The sequence below is a fragment of the Salvia hispanica genome, chromosome 2 (genome assembly GCF_023119035.1).
Source record: "Salvia hispanica cultivar TCC Black 2014 chromosome 2, UniMelb_Shisp_WGS_1.0, whole genome shotgun sequence".
Taxonomy (NCBI): Eukaryota; Viridiplantae; Streptophyta; class Magnoliopsida; order Lamiales; family Lamiaceae; genus Salvia; species Salvia hispanica.
Window position 1 is genome coordinate 6976103 of NC_062966.1, and position 18543 is coordinate 6994645.

General features: G+C 37.2%; 2 protein-coding genes and 1 long non-coding RNA gene across 7 annotated transcripts; 1 reads left to right on the forward strand and 2 right to left on the reverse strand.

Moving 5' to 3' along the window:
- Positions 1 to 1131: 1131 nt before the first annotated feature.
- Positions 1132 to 2944, reverse strand: LOC125205581. Of its 3 annotated transcripts, none has more exons than XR_007173785.1 (3): positions 2515 to 2944; positions 2133 to 2219; positions 1132 to 1757 (listed from the first exon to the last, which is right to left on the reverse strand). It is a non-coding gene; the product is annotated as an uncharacterized LOC125205581 (long non-coding RNA). The 3 variants fall into 3 exon arrangements; XR_007173784.1 differs by having other exon boundaries at positions 2533 to 2925; XR_007173787.1 differs by having other exon boundaries at positions 2141 to 2219; positions 2533 to 2924.
- Positions 2945 to 4980: 2036 nt separating this feature from the next.
- On the forward strand, positions 4981 to 9502 carry LOC125205580 (serine/threonine-protein kinase D6PKL1-like). 3 transcript variants are annotated; one of them, XM_048104613.1, is made up of 3 exons: positions 4981 to 5132; positions 5290 to 7754; positions 8173 to 9502. In XM_048104613.1, the coding sequence occupies exons 2-3, from the start codon at positions 5878 to 5880 to the stop codon at positions 9023 to 9025; spliced, it is 2730 nt and encodes a 909-aa protein (XP_047960570.1). In that variant the 5' UTR covers positions 4981 to 5132; positions 5290 to 5877; the 3' UTR covers positions 9026 to 9502. The 3 variants fall into 3 exon arrangements, with proteins under 3 accessions (XP_047960570.1, XP_047960569.1, XP_047960571.1); XM_048104612.1 differs by having other exon boundaries at positions 5708 to 7754; XM_048104614.1 differs by lacking the exon at positions 4981 to 5132 and having other exon boundaries at positions 5152 to 7754.
- A 4201-nt stretch (positions 9503 to 13703) lies between these two features.
- On the reverse strand, positions 13704 to 18296 carry LOC125207149 (dnaJ protein ERDJ2-like). Its single transcript, XM_048106370.1, has 10 exons — positions 18087 to 18296; positions 17895 to 17990; positions 17530 to 17650; positions 17309 to 17415; positions 16998 to 17215; positions 16433 to 16610; positions 16222 to 16341; positions 15671 to 15757; positions 14929 to 15039; positions 13704 to 14637 (listed from the first exon to the last, which is right to left on the reverse strand). The coding sequence occupies exons 1-10, from the start codon at positions 18270 to 18272 to the stop codon at positions 13792 to 13794; spliced, it is 2070 nt and encodes a 689-aa protein (XP_047962327.1). The 5' UTR covers positions 18273 to 18296; the 3' UTR covers positions 13704 to 13791.
- Between the last annotated feature and the right edge of the window lie 247 nt (positions 18297 to 18543).

Genomic DNA, 18543 nt, shown 5'->3' on the forward strand with positions numbered 1-18543 from the left:
CAAAAAATCGCAAAAGTTTGTGAGTTTTATGGCAATTTGCCCAATTATATACTCCGTCCCATAAAAATAAGGGCAATTGAAATGATATGAGAACTAATGCACAATTGGTAAAGTAAGAGAAATGATGAGAAGAATAGTTTTAAAGTGTCAATAGGTAGTAGGACCCCACATTATTATTAGTGTTTAATGAGTTGTAATGATAGGTCATAATGGTAGGGTTGTAAATAAATTGATGTATATGAGTAAGGGTATAGGTTAGTGATAAAATGCAAACTCTATATATTGTACAAACTCCAAATTATGATCTGCATTGTTAGAATATAACAACAACAAAAAATGTCAACACAATGTCAACATAACATCAACCAAAGATATTGTGTTGACATTTTTTGTTGCTTTTTTTTTTGTTATCTGTTGATATTTTCCAATAATTCAGATCATAATTTGGAGTCATCATCACTAGTAGAATGAGAATGGTGTTCACCTCTATGAATTGTAATTTTGTCTTGTTTATAATTTTGTTCTTTTTATTAACATAAATATTCAAGTCATTTTAAGATAAAAATGCTTATATTTGTTGCCTCGATATGGTTAATCCCAGTGAAATTATGTGCTATCAAAATTTGTAAAAATTATAAATATAATGTTTTGCTGAAACATAATTAGTGAGTAGAAAATACGTTTTATAGAAGTGGAGACATTTTTTTTCAACACCGAAAATTAAAAAAAAATTATGTTTAGTGAGTTTAGGAAAAGAAGAATAAAGTATGAAATGAAAAAGGTAGAGAGATAAAGAGAGCATAAAGTAAGAGAGAGTATAGCAAGTGAGAAGAATGTGTTGACTTTTACTAAAAGGGAAATGACTCGACTACTATGGAACGTACCAAAACAAAATTACTCCATTTCTATAGAACGAAGGGAGTACTATTTTTATTTAGGATTTTTGGCTTTAAAAACCATAAACTTTGCCCGAATTTCGGTTTTTTTCACCAACTTTAAGATTGGTTTTTAAAACCATGAACTTTTGATTTGTTTTCTATTTTCCAACCCGACCCGAATACCAAATCTCCGGTGCAAAATTGTCCAACGTGGACAATCGGAAACATGACTTGGAAACTGATTTTTTGACCGTGAAATAACACTATTTTTTGAATTAAAAGTTAAAATTAAATAAGTAATCTTCAAAGAAAATTTCTGGAGATGAATACAATGATTCTGGAGCTCTTTCACGGAGATCTCTTCAATCTGCAGTTCATGTTGCCAAATCTCTTTCTCAGCTCTGTCTCAATTCTCTCTCACAGTCGTGCGCAGCTTTGCTTCCTCCGTCGAATTGAAGGTAGCTTGAGCGATCAGATGCAACCACCACCGTTCCCATCTTCATCGGGGATCTTACATCCAGCCTCCGTTCTCGTCTAGCTTCGGTTCAATTCACGCTGTCTCCTGTTCAATTTCATCTCGCGAAGATCCGTTGCCGACATTACTACTGTTACCCTTGTGTCACCTCCACCGGCTCATCACCGACACTCAAATCTTCGTCGGCCACCTCGGCACCGTGCAGCTCGCCGTTGTCTCCGTTGAGAACTCTATCATCTCAGGATTCCCCTTTGCCTTGATTGTATGTCATGATTTCTTACTTTTACACTTTTCTTTACACACATAACACCTGTCGGTGCCTCACCGGCGTGTGAGCCAATCTCCCCTCTCCATCGCTCTTCTCCTTCTTGAAATCATCTCCGTCTGTCTCTGCCGCCTTGCATCTGTGTAACGCCCCGAACTCTTTAAAATTCAGAATATTAAAATTCTAATTTCTTTTATTTTTAAAATTCAGAATTTAAATGGAAAGAAGAAAAACGGAACAATTTTATAAACTTAAAAGAAAAATCATCATTGAGATATTTTTTTTATATATATAAAAATTTAAAGAACACTAATAAGAATATTTTTCCAACATCTGAAATATGTGTATATAGATATCTATGCCAAAATGTATCACTATGTTAAAAATATAGATACTTCATCCAGTATTCCAACCAAAATAAAATATCCTGCTTAATCGGATTGAAACCCTACATCATTCAAAATATAATAGCATAAAAGTTATCAAGTTTACTCTCCACACAATTCACTTTTACCCAAATACCAAAGGGTCTACTAGTCAAACATAGTGGCTGGGAGACCGTGGACCACGTTGACTGCTGCCCCGTCACCGACTCCTTAACCTGAAAAACATTAAATAACGGGGCGTGAGTATGCAAGCACACTCAGTGGGGAATACGCTGCAAGCAGTTATAACCAATTGTGTAATGAATCATAACATAATGAACCATCTCAACTTTGCTGACATCTATATGAGACTAGTCTCGGTCCCTCGTGGACCTGACCCCTCGTGGGCTATTGGTGGGCTGTCAGCGACCCATATGATCCCTCGTGGATCTGACCCCTCGTGGGCCCATAAGCTCATATGAATGACGCACGACACAACAATGATTATAACCATATAACCACTACGCTTACAGATAAAGTAAACCCCACCTCGAAAGCTGAAATTCAAAATAACCTCCTCAAGCTTGGTTTAGGTTGTCCATCCTCGAGCCTTGGATGCGCCACCCCTTAATTCACAAGAAACTTGAGTTTGGGGAAACAAAGCTTCAACCTTGAAATCCATTAATGGAGGTTAGAGAAGTGGGGAAGACGCCATGAGAAAAGAGGGGAAACTTTGCTGCTTGCAGCAAAACTCGCCGCCGGAGAGGCGACGAACGGTAGCTGTCGGAGACGGCCGAGTGCGTGGGGGAGGTCTAATGATGGGAGCTACGTCGATGGCAACCTAACGACAAGGTGTGATGATTTGGCTGTTGATCCAAGTGAGAGATCAAGAGATTCATAGAGAATTCTAGAGAGAGATATTTAGTGTGTGTTTGGGTGAAATGTGTGTGGGAGTATTCTAGAATCTAGATCCTAATTCTAGCGTGTGTGTGTTTTTAGGAAATAGAATTTAATTTCTTTATCTAATTTTATTTAATTATTTTCATCATATGGACGTGATACACACATATATTATTTTAACATTTAGTTAACACACACATATAAGCACAAATAAAAAAGGCATCACACAATTGCTCTAATATTTTTCTAATTTCATATCAAGTTTCTAATACTATTAATTTCACCCAATAAATCAAATACAAACACTTAAAACCTTGTTTAATTTGCTAGGGCGCATCTTCGGTCAAGTCAGACAACCTGCAAAATATTTGAAAATCAAACTCATTAGTTCAAAACGTTTACAAGTAATCAATTCACAATTAAATAATTTTAAAAATACTTTTGAAAATACCCAAAAATATAATAGCTTTTATTTATATTATTATTTATTTATTTTAAAAAGTTATGGGGTATTACAATCTGGTTGCTGGTTTCATAGACGGCGCCGCTGATGATGCGGCTGAGGCGGTCGAGATCGGAGTAGTTGAGGGGAGCAAAAGCGGGGTGGCGGCGCTGAAATTTGGGGAGGCCTCTGAAGGGTGTGAAGTGGGAATATGGCAAAGATGAAGGATTGGAAATGGGTATTCATTAAAGATGAAGGGGGGAAAAAGTGAATATGGCAAAATTGAATAAGAAATGTGGCATTGTCAAATAGGATATCACTTGTGATTTTATTCCCAAATAGGATTGAAAATGACACATAGACCAATCGGGTTTCACCTGTGACCTGCCGTGGGAAGAAGCAAACGAATCAAAATTTCGTGAATTTAAAAAACAAATTTCAAAGTTGGTGGGAAAAATCAGAATTTGGGCAAAGTTTATGGTTTTTAAAGCCAAAAACCCTTTTATTTACTCTCTTCGTCCGACTAAAAATGTTCACATTCTTAAATGATAGTTTGCGATTTTAGGAAGAGTTGTTGGTCGAATAAGTAGAAAGTAAAAAAATTAATTGAATATTTTAATGAAAAGAGATATGAAAGATAGTTATTTCTAAATATAGAAGTGGAAATTTTGAATGAGACTTAAAAATGGAGATATATATCATAAAATGGAGCGGGTACATGATATGATCACGTTATATCCAAGAGCAGCATTCTGCTTTTACCTAGGGCCGGGGAAAAATACTGAAATATTGAAATACTGGCCTTATCGTACCGAAAAAATATCGAAAATACTGAATTTTCGGTATACCGTGACTTTCAGTACGGTATTATACCTTACCGAAAGATTCCGGTAAGGTAACGGTATGAATTTTCAAATACCGCGGCATACCGTTGCATACCGAATTCGGTATATACCGAAAATTAAGGTATATACCGTAAACTAAGGTATATACCACAAAAATATAAACACAAATTATATATAAAATATATTTTATAATATTTTAAATTATAAAATCTATTATGAAATATAAATATAATTATGAATGAATTATATTTAATTTATTTTTAAAATTATAAAATATAAATAATATTAAAAAAACTCTAATTTTCTATTTTAATTGATGTTGAAAGTCATGTATACCGCAAAAGTAAGGTATACCGAACTTTGGTACGGTATACCAAAAATGAGGTACGGTATCAGTATGGAAATTCGTCATAACGAAAATAAAGTATATCAAAGTTCGATATACCAAATAAAGATATGACTTTTTTGCATACCGTATTTACGATAAGATATACGATATGGTGGTTTTGGTAAGGTATACCGTTATAAATACATCAAACTTTGCAAAGATAACGACGCGATAAAGGAGACCAGAAACGCTCCATATTTTCTCCATTGTTTTTGGATGTAACGTTGCTGTAAATTAATGCAATCTTGTTTAACATTAATTAGTATTTTTATTGGTTTTATCAATCAAAACCGAATCCAAAGACGTTTAACCGGGCCCACTACCACATTCAGTGGGACCACATGTTGTATTCAAAAAGCACAGAGAGATAATATAAAAATAAAAAATACTCCAAAAAATAGTCTCGACAGATTCATGTGAGAGAGACAGTAGTGTTATGTCATCTATCTCCTCCATCCCTGTCGCCGGCCTCCACTTTCTTTAGGGTTTTCCTTTTCCTTATTCAAAAAGTAACAATCAATTGGATTATTACGTTGTATTTAACCGTTTGGGAGTAGATCTATGGTTGCTTCAGGTGCCACATTCTTACTTCTCATCTCTTCATTTATGATATTCTGCTCTTTCTACTCATTATTTCAAAAAGATCCTCTTTTTATAGTACTATTTGATTTTCTTCTGCTCCTAGAGATTTTACTTGAGCTCATTAGCTAATTTGAAACTTTCTTGTTCAGGAGTAATTTTTTCTATACGAATTTGGATTCCCATTTATGGATAAGTAAAATGGGAGATGGTCCAGTTTATATTGCTTTGCTGGATATTCACGATTTTCCATAAAGGGTGCTACTGTTTGATTGACTAGTTATTTCTTGTATTTGTTGATTTGTCCCTGAATTATGCATAAATCTATATAAAAGGGAATGACTTTAGAGCAAATGCCATAAGCTTTCTTTTCTTATCTTTACAAAGCGAGTCAAAATCTTTATGTTCATGTGTTCAAATGCATTTTGAAACATTCATCTTTATGTTTTGAAATGTTCAGTTGTGTTGTTTGTAGTAGTAAGTGTTATTAAATTGCAGTTTACCTATGTTGTATTCATCTGGTTAATTGCTGGTGCAAACTCCTGATGAAGATTTTGAATATTAAATCAGGGATTAAGGTGCCGGTGAAGCTATAAGAGAATTGGAGTTTTTGTAATTCTTGCAACCTTTATATTATAGCCAGGATTTGGTCACCATGAATACACTGTTATGATTCTTCTGTAGGCTTCAGTGGTTGTGGGTTTAGATTCGTGTGATTAGTCACATAGCAAGACGTTGAAATGGGCTCTTCACGTGCTCTTTGTGAAACAATTGAGTCGAAGAATGAGTTTAGTAAAACTCACAGGCCACAAGCACAACCCGTGCTGAAAAAAGACTATAGTAGATGCGTAGAGGATGATATCAATAAGCTGTTCGAAGCTGTTAACGTGAGAACATCCAAGAGTTTAGATCTGTCAGAGTCATGGAGGAACGCTTCAAAGAGGCCAATGAGGTCTCCTGGTTCTAACTCTCCAGGAAATGGATGTTCAGAACCAGTTTCTCTGAAGCAGGCGCTCAGGGGTCTTTGCATTTCTCAGGCAGCAGAGATGGCTGCAATAAAACGACTGCCGATAACATCTGCTTCTCCTAGGATTTCGGAAGCTGGAAAGCACACAAACTTGTTCAGGTCTGTTGTAACTGAGGCTGGTGGATCTGGATGCTCTCCAACTCAAGAAAGTATCTCTTTTTCTTCTAGGAGTTTGACTTGGAGCCATCGTTCGTGCAAGAGTTCACCTGTTCAAAGTTCCAGTTCGTCTCCTGGTTGTCGCATCAAACGAGATATGAAGAGTATAGTAAGCATATCTAGTGAACCTGGTCATCGAGTAGCTGATTGTGATGGATATGATGTTGAAAAATCTATCATGGATGGAGAAAATGTCAAATGTAATGCCAGTAAGCAGCCTCAGAGTCTTGTAGAGTCTAAGACTGTTTCCCCTAATCAGAGTGCCCATTCTTCTTCCCAAATTCCTTCTACCTCAGAACTCGAGGAATCAAAGTTGTCTCCTGTTTGTAATGAAATTGCGCAAGCTTCAGAAGTTGATACACAGGTGGAAATTGCTCATACAATTGAAGAAAAACATAATTTATTGTCAGTTCTGCCTCATCATAATTCTCATGATGGCCAAAAAAATGCTGCACGTGGTCCAATTAAGAATTCTGCCACTTCCTTAAGAGTAGTAAAGAGGGCAGGACCTAGATTGAGACGAAAATCGAAATTACAGACTGTACCTTTGTTAGGTGCAGCGAGAAGCAATAAAGACGTTAGATTGTCTAAAATCACCCCTCATAATGTGAGAACAGGCACAAGGAACAAGAATCTCATCATAATGAAATCAAAGAAAGTAGCTGCGTCGGCTGAGGGTAGTTCAAAATCATCTGGTGAAGTAAATAGTAGCTTGGACCATGGTTCTGGACAATTAATCTGTCAGAGGTGTCAATGTGCTTTAAAGGATACAAATGTGGGTTCCGATGACAATCCTCCAGCAGCTACTACTGCTGAATCTTTTACAGGTGGTGGGAACCACATGGCATTGGTGGCAAGCAAATCAGATTCAATTCCTTCTAGCTGGGAGAATAGGGCTACTCAAGTTAATAAAGCAAACATAAAAATGAAATTGAATGAGAAAGGGGACATCTCCCAAAGCTCAAGCAGCATATGTGATTTGAGTAGTAGCACCACTAGCCTCAGTGAAGAGAGCGGTATAAGTGGGTCGATTTATGGAAACAGGCCACACATGTCGAAGGACATGAGATGGAGAGCAATTAACCGTATAATGAAACAATTCGGTTTCCTAGGGCTGAATCACTTTAATTTGCTGAAAAAACTTGGATCCGGGGATATAGGCACTGTTTATCTTGCTGAGCTGATAGGAACAAACTGCCCATTTGCAATAAAGGTTATGGATAACGAGTTCTTGGCAAGAAGGAAGAAGATTCCCAGGGCTCAAACAGAAAGAGAAATTTTAAAAATGCTGGATCATCCGTTTCTTCCTACACTTTATGCACAATTTACATCAGACAATTTATCATGCTTGGTTATGGAATTCTCGCCGGGGGGAGATTTACATGTTCTTCGACAGAGGCTGCCTGGCCGATATTTCCCAGAGCAAGAAGCAAGGTATAGAATTCAGTATTATGCTCTGCGTTGTGCAATGAAATGTGTGAACTGTTCTTGTTTTCTCCTCATACATATGTCTATAATCCAATATGAAATGTGCTGTGCATTATAATATTTCAATTCTTCTTGTATTGTCCTCGTATATTCACATATAAATAAAATTGTATGGTCTGTGTTGTGCATTTAAATATTTAAATTGCTCTTTATTTGTCCTCATTCATTTGTATATGAATCAATATGAAAGGATGATGAAGCCTGAAAAGCAACATAGTTGATGGCACTAGCAAACAAAATATAGACAAGTACAACTAGAGCTTCTGCTGTAAAGAGATAACTCAGGAAAATGAAAATATGACTGGTTGTTCGTTAAATATTTTTATCTCGTTAATCATTTTCTTCCAACGTTTTGTCCTTACAGATTTTATGTTGCTGAGGTCCTGCTTGCGCTCGAATATCTACACATGCTTGGTATTGTGTACAGAGATCTCAAGCCTGAAAACATTCTTGTTCGTGAGGATGGTCACATCATGCTGACAGATTTCGACCTGTCACTTAGATGTTCTGTCAACCCGATGCTCGTTAAATCTTCAGCGCTGGGGATGGAGCCACCTCGAGCTTCTGGTCCTTGTGCAGGATCCAACTGCATTGATCCCTTCTGTAACGGACCTTCATGTCAAGTCTCGTGCTTTACCTCTGCTAGGCTATTTCCCAGCAATGCTGGAGCGAGGAAGCAAAAAGCTGATGCTGCAGCTCATGCTAAGTCGTTGCCTCAGCTTGTAGCCGAGCCAACAGAGGCACGGTCCAACTCCTTTGTTGGCACACACGAGTATTTGGCTCCAGAGATTATCAAAGGCGAGAGTCATGGCAGTGCTGTTGATTGGTGGACATTTGGTGTTCTTCTGTACGAGCTTCTCTACGGAAAGACTCCATTTAAAGGTGCTGGCAACGAGGAGACGCTGGCCAACGTAGTTCTACAGCCGCTGAGATTTCCCGATTCCCCTATTATTAGTTTTCAGGCCAGGGATCTCATCCGAAGGCTTTTGGTGAAGGAAGCAGAGCATAGGCTGGGTACAGAAACCGGAGCTGCTGAGATCAAGAGGCACCCGTTCTTCGAGGGCTTGAACTGGGCGCTGATTCGCTGCGCCATTCCGCCCCAAATCCCCGAGTTTCACGATGTTGGGAATCAGCAAATGGCTCCCTCTCATGACAAGGGGACGAAGATTGTCAACTGTAGTGCCGGTGAAGAACATCTGGAATTCGAGTTGTTCTAGAATAGTAAGAAGACGCTCGTCTGAAACAAGTCCGGTGCAGGTGATGCTCTTCTTGACCCATCAGACCGTCCCATGCTATATAATTATTGTGAGTAGCCAGCACTGGATACTACTGTGATGCTACGGTGGAACTAGTAATTTTCCAGTCGCTACTCCATGTCCCATCTCGAGTTGAGTTGACTCGAACTCTCCTTGCACATTCTCACAGTCCCCTCCATAAAGAAAATTAATGTTTGGTCAGATGGTTAAGAAAACATGAGAAAGGTTTGATTGGATGCTTTTCAAGAATTCATGGAAAGAAAATTATTCAACTTATGACTTGTGAATGTTTGGTTGAATACCATTGAAAACTTTTCTTCTCTTTGTTTTGTTGTGAACATGTTTTATGGTATAGGGAGTGTACAAAGACTTTTTTCATCCCCTGCTTAAACCATATGGGGTAGTACTCAATATAAACATGTTATATATTTGTGTAAATTGGATCACACTGTCACCACATTCAAGAATATAAGAAAATTTTGTAACATAACATTAAACATATTATAGATGCATATCGTGAATGATGAATGCCAGTTTGATTGTAAAGATGCATAATATTGGTCAGATATCTAGCTTCTGGCAGAGCAAGATGAAAACACCACTAAACAAAATACCCAAAATTTAGTTTAGAAAAGTCCAAAAATTAAGAAGTAAATTAAGGGATTATTATAAAAATCTTATATTTATGACATATGCTATATGTGGTTATGGTCCGCAGCTACTAAAGGAGAAGTCAACGAATACATTTTCTAGATCATCAAGAGATCATAATACCTATCAGAAGATTCATCGTTGAGTATCAAGACGTTCACGTGGAGAAGATCGGGCCATCATCGATTATTTAGAGAATAAAAAATGATAAACTATCTAATTGTATAATTCATGTTTAGGATTTAATTCTATGCATGAATTGATTGCGTTCTTAGCATGTTGTTATTTGAATTTTCGAGAAAGAAATTAATCTTGTAATCACATATAGAGTCTTTCATGGATTTATTTAATTTTCTAAGAGCATCAATAACGCTGCGGGCCGGACTGCACCTGGGTCCCGACCTGCAGTCTGGGGCGTTGGAGGGGGATTAGAGATGTCAAATGGGCCGGGCTAACCCAGCCAGCCCGGCCCGGCCCGATATGGGCCGGCCCAGACCCGACCCACCAATGAAATGGTGCGGGCCTGGGCTGGGCTTAGTAGGTTAATCGGGCTCCAATTGAGCCTTTTTACAAACCCAGGCCCGGCCCGGGCCCAGGCCCACTCAAAGCCCGACCCAGCCCGGGCCCAGGCCCAGCAGAATCTGATTATGCAGTTAATTTTATACTATTAGACATTAGTTTACGTGTACATATGTATTAGGTGAAGATCGAATATTATTCATGTATAATAATATATCTAATAACCATATCTCCTAGTTAATTTATTATTAAATGCATGATTATGGAGTATTATAATTGCATATTTGTTTTCTATAATTATATAGATTAGTTATTGACTTTTTTTTAAAAAAAATTAGTGGATCCTATAATGGATTGTGTTATAGTAATTTTGATTTGCTTAATTATAGAGATTAGTTGTCAGTAATTTATCTCTATCAAATATAGTTCCATAAATATAGTGATTGATTAGTTATTTATATATATAATTGTATTTATATGTTTATATGATAATCATAGATTTTATTAATAAAATTATGCAAAGATAATCAATTAATTCAATCACTCAATCTAAATCAAAATTTATAACAAATTTATTTTCATAATTACATTTAATTTGCATAATCATAGATATTAGTTTTTTTTTATAGATTTATCTCCATTAAAAATAGTTTCATAATTATAGTATTATGATTCCTAAATTTGGGGGATTATATATAACAATTATGCGTGTGTAATTTATTAATACAATACCCAAAATTTGTGGGAATATATAAAACTTCATGTCTCAAAATCTTGATTCCTTATTTTATGGGAATATGCATTTTACATCATTACTAACCCCCATCATTTTGAAGTGTTACTATATTAAATATATGCATGCAAAATGATATATATCCATCTTTATTCACTTGGTTAGTGTAGCTGATTGGGAACAAATGTACTTAGGATCGAAACCTTCTAATCACTTATTTTTTAGTTAGTACAATTAAAACTTTGAACTTGGCCCAGCCAAGCCCGGCCCGGCCAGGCCCAAGCCCGGGCCCAGCCCGGGCCACTTACCAACTGGGCCCCGGCTTGGGCTAGGCTCATTCTATATTCCAAAACCTAGGCCCGGCCCGGCCCGACACAAACATGGGTCTGGGCCGGGCTGGGCTTAAATACTGTCGGGCCTCACCGGGCCCGGCCCGGCCCGGCCCACTTGACATCTCTAAGGGGCCGGAAGAGAGGCCCGGAGCCACGCCCAGTTGAGTCACGTCCCGGTGTTGTTGGTGCTGGGGTCGTGCCCGATTTCGGCTCGTCCCGGCGTTGCGGGTGTACGGGCTGAACCCAGGCCGCAATTTCCTATTGTTTTGTATTTGGAATTTAGATAAGAAGGGGGGAAGAAGAAATGAAGGAGAGGGAGAGGGAGAGGGAGAGGAGCGTAAATTTTATGTTGGGAACTGGGAGTATAATCTATTATATTATTTTGGGAATTGGGAAGTGGAGATCTCATTTTGATTTTCTCATTTTGATCATTTTTTTTAATTTCTAGCACTCCCTCCGTCCCATTGAAGATGACCCACTTTTTTTTTTGGTTTGTCCCAATCAAGATGACTCATTGCTTAAAATGGAAATCTGTTTATTTCTACTTTATTCTCTCTTACTTTACTCTCTCCACTTACCATACAAAATAAAGTTGCATAAAATCTCGTGCCATCCAAGGAAGGGGTCATCTTCCTTGGGACCAGTGTTTTAAAAACCGGTTTGGACTGGCCGGTCGGACCGGTTCGGCCGCGAACCGGTGACCTCTCCGGTCCGATTCACCATATAAAACCAGTGGAGCATTGAACCGTTTTGGACCGGGTGAACCAGCCGGTTGGACCGAAAACTGGGAACCGGTTACCAAATTTTTTTATTTTTAAAAATGAATTAAAAATCAATTTAAAAAAATTTTACACTAAACTTTCATTTCATATTTACCCATACTTGTATTGGGCCTATGAATTTATAAAAATTAGCTTAAAAAATCATTTGTGTCTTTCTTTATAGAAGTATTCCACAAGATTGTTCTTTCATTTTTCAATGTGGGATGAAAAGCTTGTTTTATAGTCATCTTTTACCATCTTTTGCCTTTACTTTTTCAATGTGGGATGTAGTTTGTTTTGTTGATATGTATTATTTCATATTATATCAACTATCAACTATATACTAATTGTATATGTATAATTAAAAGGTATATACATATTTTATATCATAACTAAAATTAATAAATCTTAATTAACTTTCAAATAAAGTTTTAATTACTAATGCTTAGATTGAAAATAAAATAACAAGAATATATAATGGGAGAAGTGTTCATAACATGAAAATTAATACATAGTATAATAAACATATGAATATGTATTTTTACATTACTAGTATTACTCGTTAAGAATTGGTATATATATGCTTTATCTATACTTATATATCTATATATTATTTGAAATTAAATTATATATTGCATTCATGCTTGTTTATTTACATGTTTTGACACCAAGTGTTTTATAATAAATATGTATTTAATTATATACTCATATATATAAATGCTACAGTAAAACGGTTCGACCGATGGTTCGACCGGTTGGACCAGTTGAAGCATGAACCAGTAGCCTCGCCGGTTCGCTCGCCGGTCCGGTTTTTAAAACATTGTTTGGGACGGAGGGAGTATAATTTATAATTTTTGAATTAAAAATGAAATTTTAGTATTATAATTACTCAAAATTTTCTATTTTTACGAGTAAAATAGCATGTAGTTGTGAATGTTGTAACTTTAATGGTTGGGGCCTGCAGGGTTATAGGAGTTGTAGCCTGGCCTAAAAATTAAAGGGATCCAGGCCAGGGTTAATGATGCTCTAAGACTTTCTTTGCAACCCCAGCAAAAGTCTACAAGAGGTTGTTGTGGATGAACAATTTCCTATGTATGTGCATCAAATTGCCTAGTAACGTAAAATGATAATAAGATAATTCATGCGTCTTGGACTTAAACACATGAAGCTCATGCGTCTTTCATTAAAGAGAAACGCACAGTGTCTCACAAACTTAGGTTCAATATATATCCAAGGCGCATGAATCTCATGCGTTTCTATGAAAGACGCATAGATCTCATACCACTTTATATAAAGAGAGACACATGAAGCTCTTGCCACTCTCATAAAACTTGGATTTTAGAAAAAGAGCTTCCCAAAACATGAAACTCAATTGTACAACCAACCCAAAGTAGAATATACCTGACCTAAAACTTTGATTGTAGGTGACAAGAAACTATGGAGCTCAAATTATTTAAAAAATAAAAAAAGCGCTCAAGGTACCAAAGTCTATTTAATTATAAGCCTGTAAGAAATTATGCTATGTGACGTTATGAGGAAATATATGGCACTTGATACAAATCCTCAACTCAAATTCCATCTCTAGAACTACGTTAACTAGTTCTATTTTCCCTCACAAAAATGGCGAAAACCAATTACCAGTATTGAGAAGTGGAACAAATAGCTTTGTTATCTAGTCATTTTAATGTGACACTCTTTAGTAACAAAAAGGATAATCGACAGTGAAAAAGCTTAATTTCCATCACTCTCTGAACCATCATCATCAGAACTCGAACCCTTCGCATCATCATGTACCGAGCCATTTGCCACAGCTCCTCTAGCATCTTTGCCCCTGACATCCTCGTCATCTTCGCTGTACTCACTCTCGTAATCATCATCATAATCATCGTCGCCTTCCTCGTCTTCGTCTTCAGCTCCATCCTCTAACGAAGGCACTTCATCTGTAGAAACGACGTTCCTCGTGCCAGCACGAGTTCGTTTCAATACCTTGAGCTTAACATTGGACTTTGCATCGCAACCTATCCATGCATCACACAAGCAGTAGGAGGTCAGGTTGTAATTTCCTTCGGAAGGGGCCTGGAACTTGGCCATCACCAACCTCGAACCCGATTTCACTCTATCAATTGCTTCTTTAACTGCTATCTTAATTTCCTTTGCACTAGCACCAGACCCCTCCTTCAACTCTTGAATTGCTTTCGACGCGGCAATTATCGCCGTCGCCTCATCCATGAAATTAACCTTTTGAGACATCCATACATCATTTGACGATGCGTCTGCAAGCAGTAGCCAAAAATTCTCCTCTTTTTCATAGGGGAAGTAGGGAGCATGTGGGAAGGCACGAATCGAGTCATTCCATCGCCGAAGTGTAATCCAAGCTTGCATGGTCACAATGTCACCCTCTTGTATTCCCTCTTCACCTTCCGTTTCACATGTTAAATCAATTGAAATGGAAGGCATCATCTCAAGAACAATATCCACATCTTGGGCTTCAGCATCAGAAAAGCCAGCAACCTGGGTCAACAGCTCTGCACGCTCTTGTTGTTTCATTTCACGAAGATCTTGGAATGAGCGAACTTTCTAAACAAAGACAAGGATTTAGGAAGTCAATAACCATAACAGACTATACAATGAAAGATTTTCCAACACTGCCAAAAAAAGTTTTATGAGGCCATTGAGAGATTTGGTTAAAAAACAAGAAAACTATGCACTGAAGCCTACTTTCCACAAATAGGTTATGACCACAGAACCAAGGTGTCAGCAACTTCAAATATGTAGTTGCAACAGCAACATGCACACTTGAGTATTTTGACATTGGGACACTCAAATATTTACACACAAAAGCAGAGGGGTAAGGGGAGAGAGAGAGACCTTTCTGGCAATCTTTTTGACCACTGTTTCGGTAAAATGCGGCAGCTGAAGAAATGGACCGTAACCTTCACTTGAACCCCCAGTTGCTTTTCTTGCACTAAGGGGGACTGCCTGCATAAAGAACATCTTTAGTTCCAACGAAGTCATAGATCTTTCAAGGAAGTAAGAAAAAACTGACAAAAAAATAAAAAGGAATCAATATAGTTCAGAAATGCTGAAGAAGGCAGCTATTTCATATTTTTCCAGAAGGTTGCAGCAAAGTTCACTACCTGTTGACTCTAAGGACTTCTACTCTACATGATTAGGTAAAAAGCTACCAGTCAAATGCGTCCCTTGTTTATGAAACTTTAGAATTTTATATTCACAATACAAGAATAATGAGTCTAATGGGACAAATTCCAGTTTCATTCTGATCTAACAGAGTGGGGGCTTGATTTAACCTCTCCAATGACAACTAGAATTGATTTATTATCAGAATGAGAATGTATGGCCAAATAATCAGAGAAAAGATGACCGATTTCTCGTTCAATAGAAAGAGGATATCTCCCTAAGTGGCTTGAGCTAAAAAGATGCAAATAACCGGAAGTATATGAATCCAAATCAATTGCTATTTAAAGAAGTAACAGATACAAATCAGTTATGATACGGATATCATGTCAAAGTGATAAAGGTACTCCCATTTATAACAGCAAATAAGTAGGACAGTAAGTCACTTTATAACACTTTGGAACTCTGGAAGTACCTGGATCATACTCTGGGATAGCTCAATCACTCCAATTGCAGGTCTCAGCCATCCATGCCCTTGTTGGGTTCGTGGTATGATTGCCATCTGTAAAGGAAGATAATATCTATTTAATCATCTATGATATGTGTATCATTATCATATATGATTATAAAGTCGCCTCAGAATAACCAGGCAAGTTGAGAAGCATCAGTGCAACAGCAAAAAGGAACATACGGACAGTTGTTCCATATAAACTCTTTAGATAAAGGTGGAACAAAGATTTGAATCAAGAAACTGATTCATGAAGTGTTATATATAATATATAACATTAAATAAACACGGGTGGAATATATCTCTATTTTCAACCACACACATTACTTAAAGCAAAGTAGCAAAATGAAAAAAAAAATGTTATTATCTTTCAGGAAGCCATCAGGATGGTTGTCCTAACAAAAGTATATCATGTAAAATCACAAATCATTTTTAATATACTCGGACTCCTCTGTCAAATACCCATAAAAGCTACAAACTAAACGGGTACAATAAAGCAGATGATATACTGCTAATACCTTAATCAACTCTTCAAGAAGACGAGGTGCAAGGGCAAGCATTTTCTTAAAATCTCGCTGCAGATGTGGAGATAATTCTGCGGTTTCACGGGTCAGGTGTGCTTGAATCAATAACTCAGACTGTGAACATCAAAACATACACTATTAGAAGGGAAATGTATATGATATATCAATGCACTTAACGTCTCAAACTCAACAGATAATTCATTACCTTTACTAAAGCAGGATGCTGTTTCCAAAATTTAGCTTGTTCTTGTCGGATATTTCTAAGGTCCAGATTTAGCTCACTCCTGACTAACACAAATAACTTCTGCAGTGATTCTTCATCCGTTCGACGAACTGGGATCTCCATGTATTCAGCAGCTCTAATGAAAACTTCCATCACCTTGCTGTACAGTTATTAGATACACACTAATTTGTCACCAGAACATTGCAAAGATATAAACAGCAAAATATGCTATAACCCTACATTGTATTACACACTCATCACTCCAAACCAGCACAAATTGATTCAAAAATCCTAATCATTCCAAATAACTCTTCTCTACATTATTATCTCTCTTCCTTTGCTCTCTTTGCATGTTAACTATTTATTATCATTTTTCCAAAACGAGTGCTCAAAACGAAATTCCTCTAATACAGTGGGAAGGAGGGAGTACAATTTTTAGGTCCGTGTGTCTAACAGATACAACCAAGTTATAGAAAACATGACATGACAACAATTTAAACATGTAGTGTCAGAGGTAAAATTCTGAGTGCAGCAAATGGTTATATACCTCGGAGCTAATGAAGGCTTCATAAAGTGGTAATAAGCATACATCGTGTGATGCATGACATAATTCCCCGTATATTTTGATGACCTTGACAAGTATATGACGGCTATTGTCAGGGGCAGAATGATACAAACTCCTACAATTCCTAGAAGCAAAATTCCACCAGATGCTCCATCGATGTTCAAAAGGAATTGAGGAAGAGCAATTCCCATTTGAAGGCCCTACAGAGGGCGAAAAACCACTGAGCTGATTTCTCATGTAAAACTGTCAGAAAGGTGATGATGCCAAATCAAAGGTCTCTGTATATTAATTACCTGCCTGCCATCAGGATGCCCATACTTCTCAAAGTTCTCCCGGGATATAGGATCAGTCAGAGCCTGATAAGCCTTGGATATATAATCGATAAAATACTTGTTAGCCTCTGCACAAGAAAGATAAAAATACAGTAAGCAACTGGAACAAGGATACTGCCAGTTTCCATCTTGGATATACATTAAACAGTAATAATAAATTGCAGTCATTAAACACCTTCAACCTGGGTCTGGATTTTTATCAGGATGGTACAAAATGGAAAGTTTCCTATAGGCCTTCTTTATTTCTGATTCTGACACTCCAGGCTCTAATCCAAGTATGCTGAATGGCTCAAATATCTGGATCTGCAAAATGAAGATCCATTAGATTCTGAATAGATATGTTATACAGACAAAGAACATTAAAGAAACAACACCAAATGTTGTTAACAAGCTTGATTGTTTTTCGATAAATATTTTGAACCCCTTCTTGTTGCATATGCAATAAATATGCTCATTACCCCTCAAAGAGCTTACAGTTCAGATATGTCATTAATTAATTACTCCTACTACTTTGATGGAGGGTAGAACAGTAAGAAAGAGAATGTACCTCAGTGTTAATATGTTTGATGTAGAAACTCAAAAGCACAACCACCACCCAGAGCAACAAAACCGTCAAGTTGCTATAAGTCGAAAAGTTCGAAATCTGAAATGTGACAGGACCAGAAGAGGATAAGTATACATAAAATTAACGGGATCAACTGACATTGGGAGGAAGCGCGCAGTCAGGTTAGATGCTTACACGCCTAAATATGGATTTCCGATACTTCCCGGAGCGGAAGCAAACTGAACATCGGCAATTAATGTTCTGGCTCTTTTTTCTGAAGGTGAGGTATACATTGACAAAAGTATAAGGCACTAGAGGCAGTGCAATCATCGTCAACACAAAAATTGGGAACAGCGCACTATTCTCTTCAGCCGCAGCCATATTTAGCTTCTAACTTCGAACTGCAATTCTTCAATCCAATATAAAACATCACTTAAATTTTTGTTTTCCATAAACCAAGATCAAGTATAACTACCAAAAATAGTAAAAAGTAAAATAGGACAAATTATGTGACGGAACGAAATGGAAAACTGAGACGAATTATCCGGGACGGAGGGAGTATTAATTGCTAATTTCGATATTGGGTGTACTAATGAATTTCTTTTTTTCTATAGGTAAAAATAGATAGTAATACAAAAGTCGCTCGATTTTA

What these genes read in the sequence shown, in the direction of transcription:
- LOC125205580 (XM_048104613.1), top strand. Translation starts at nt 5,878, where the DNA reads ATGGGCTCTTCACGTGCTCTTTGTGAAACAATTGAGTCGAAGAATGAG. An exon ending in TTCCCAGAGCAAGAAGCAAG is followed by an intron (nt 7,755 to 8,172) that starts GTATAGAATTCA and finishes TTGTCCTTACAG; the next exon opens with ATTTTATGTTGCTGAGGTCC.
- LOC125207149 (XM_048106370.1), bottom strand. Translation starts at nt 18,272, where the DNA reads ATGGCTGCGGCTGAAGAGAATAGTGCGCTGTTCCCAATTTTTGTGTTG. An exon ending in GGAAATCCATATTTAGGCGT is followed by an intron (nt 17,991 to 18,086) that starts GTAAGCATCTAA and finishes GTCACATTTCAG; the next exon opens with ATTTCGAACTTTTCGACTTA. An exon ending in AAGCCTTCATTAGCTCCGAG is followed by an intron (nt 16,611 to 16,997) that starts GTATATAACCAT and finishes ATAACTGTACAG; the next exon opens with CAAGGTGATGGAAGTTTTCA.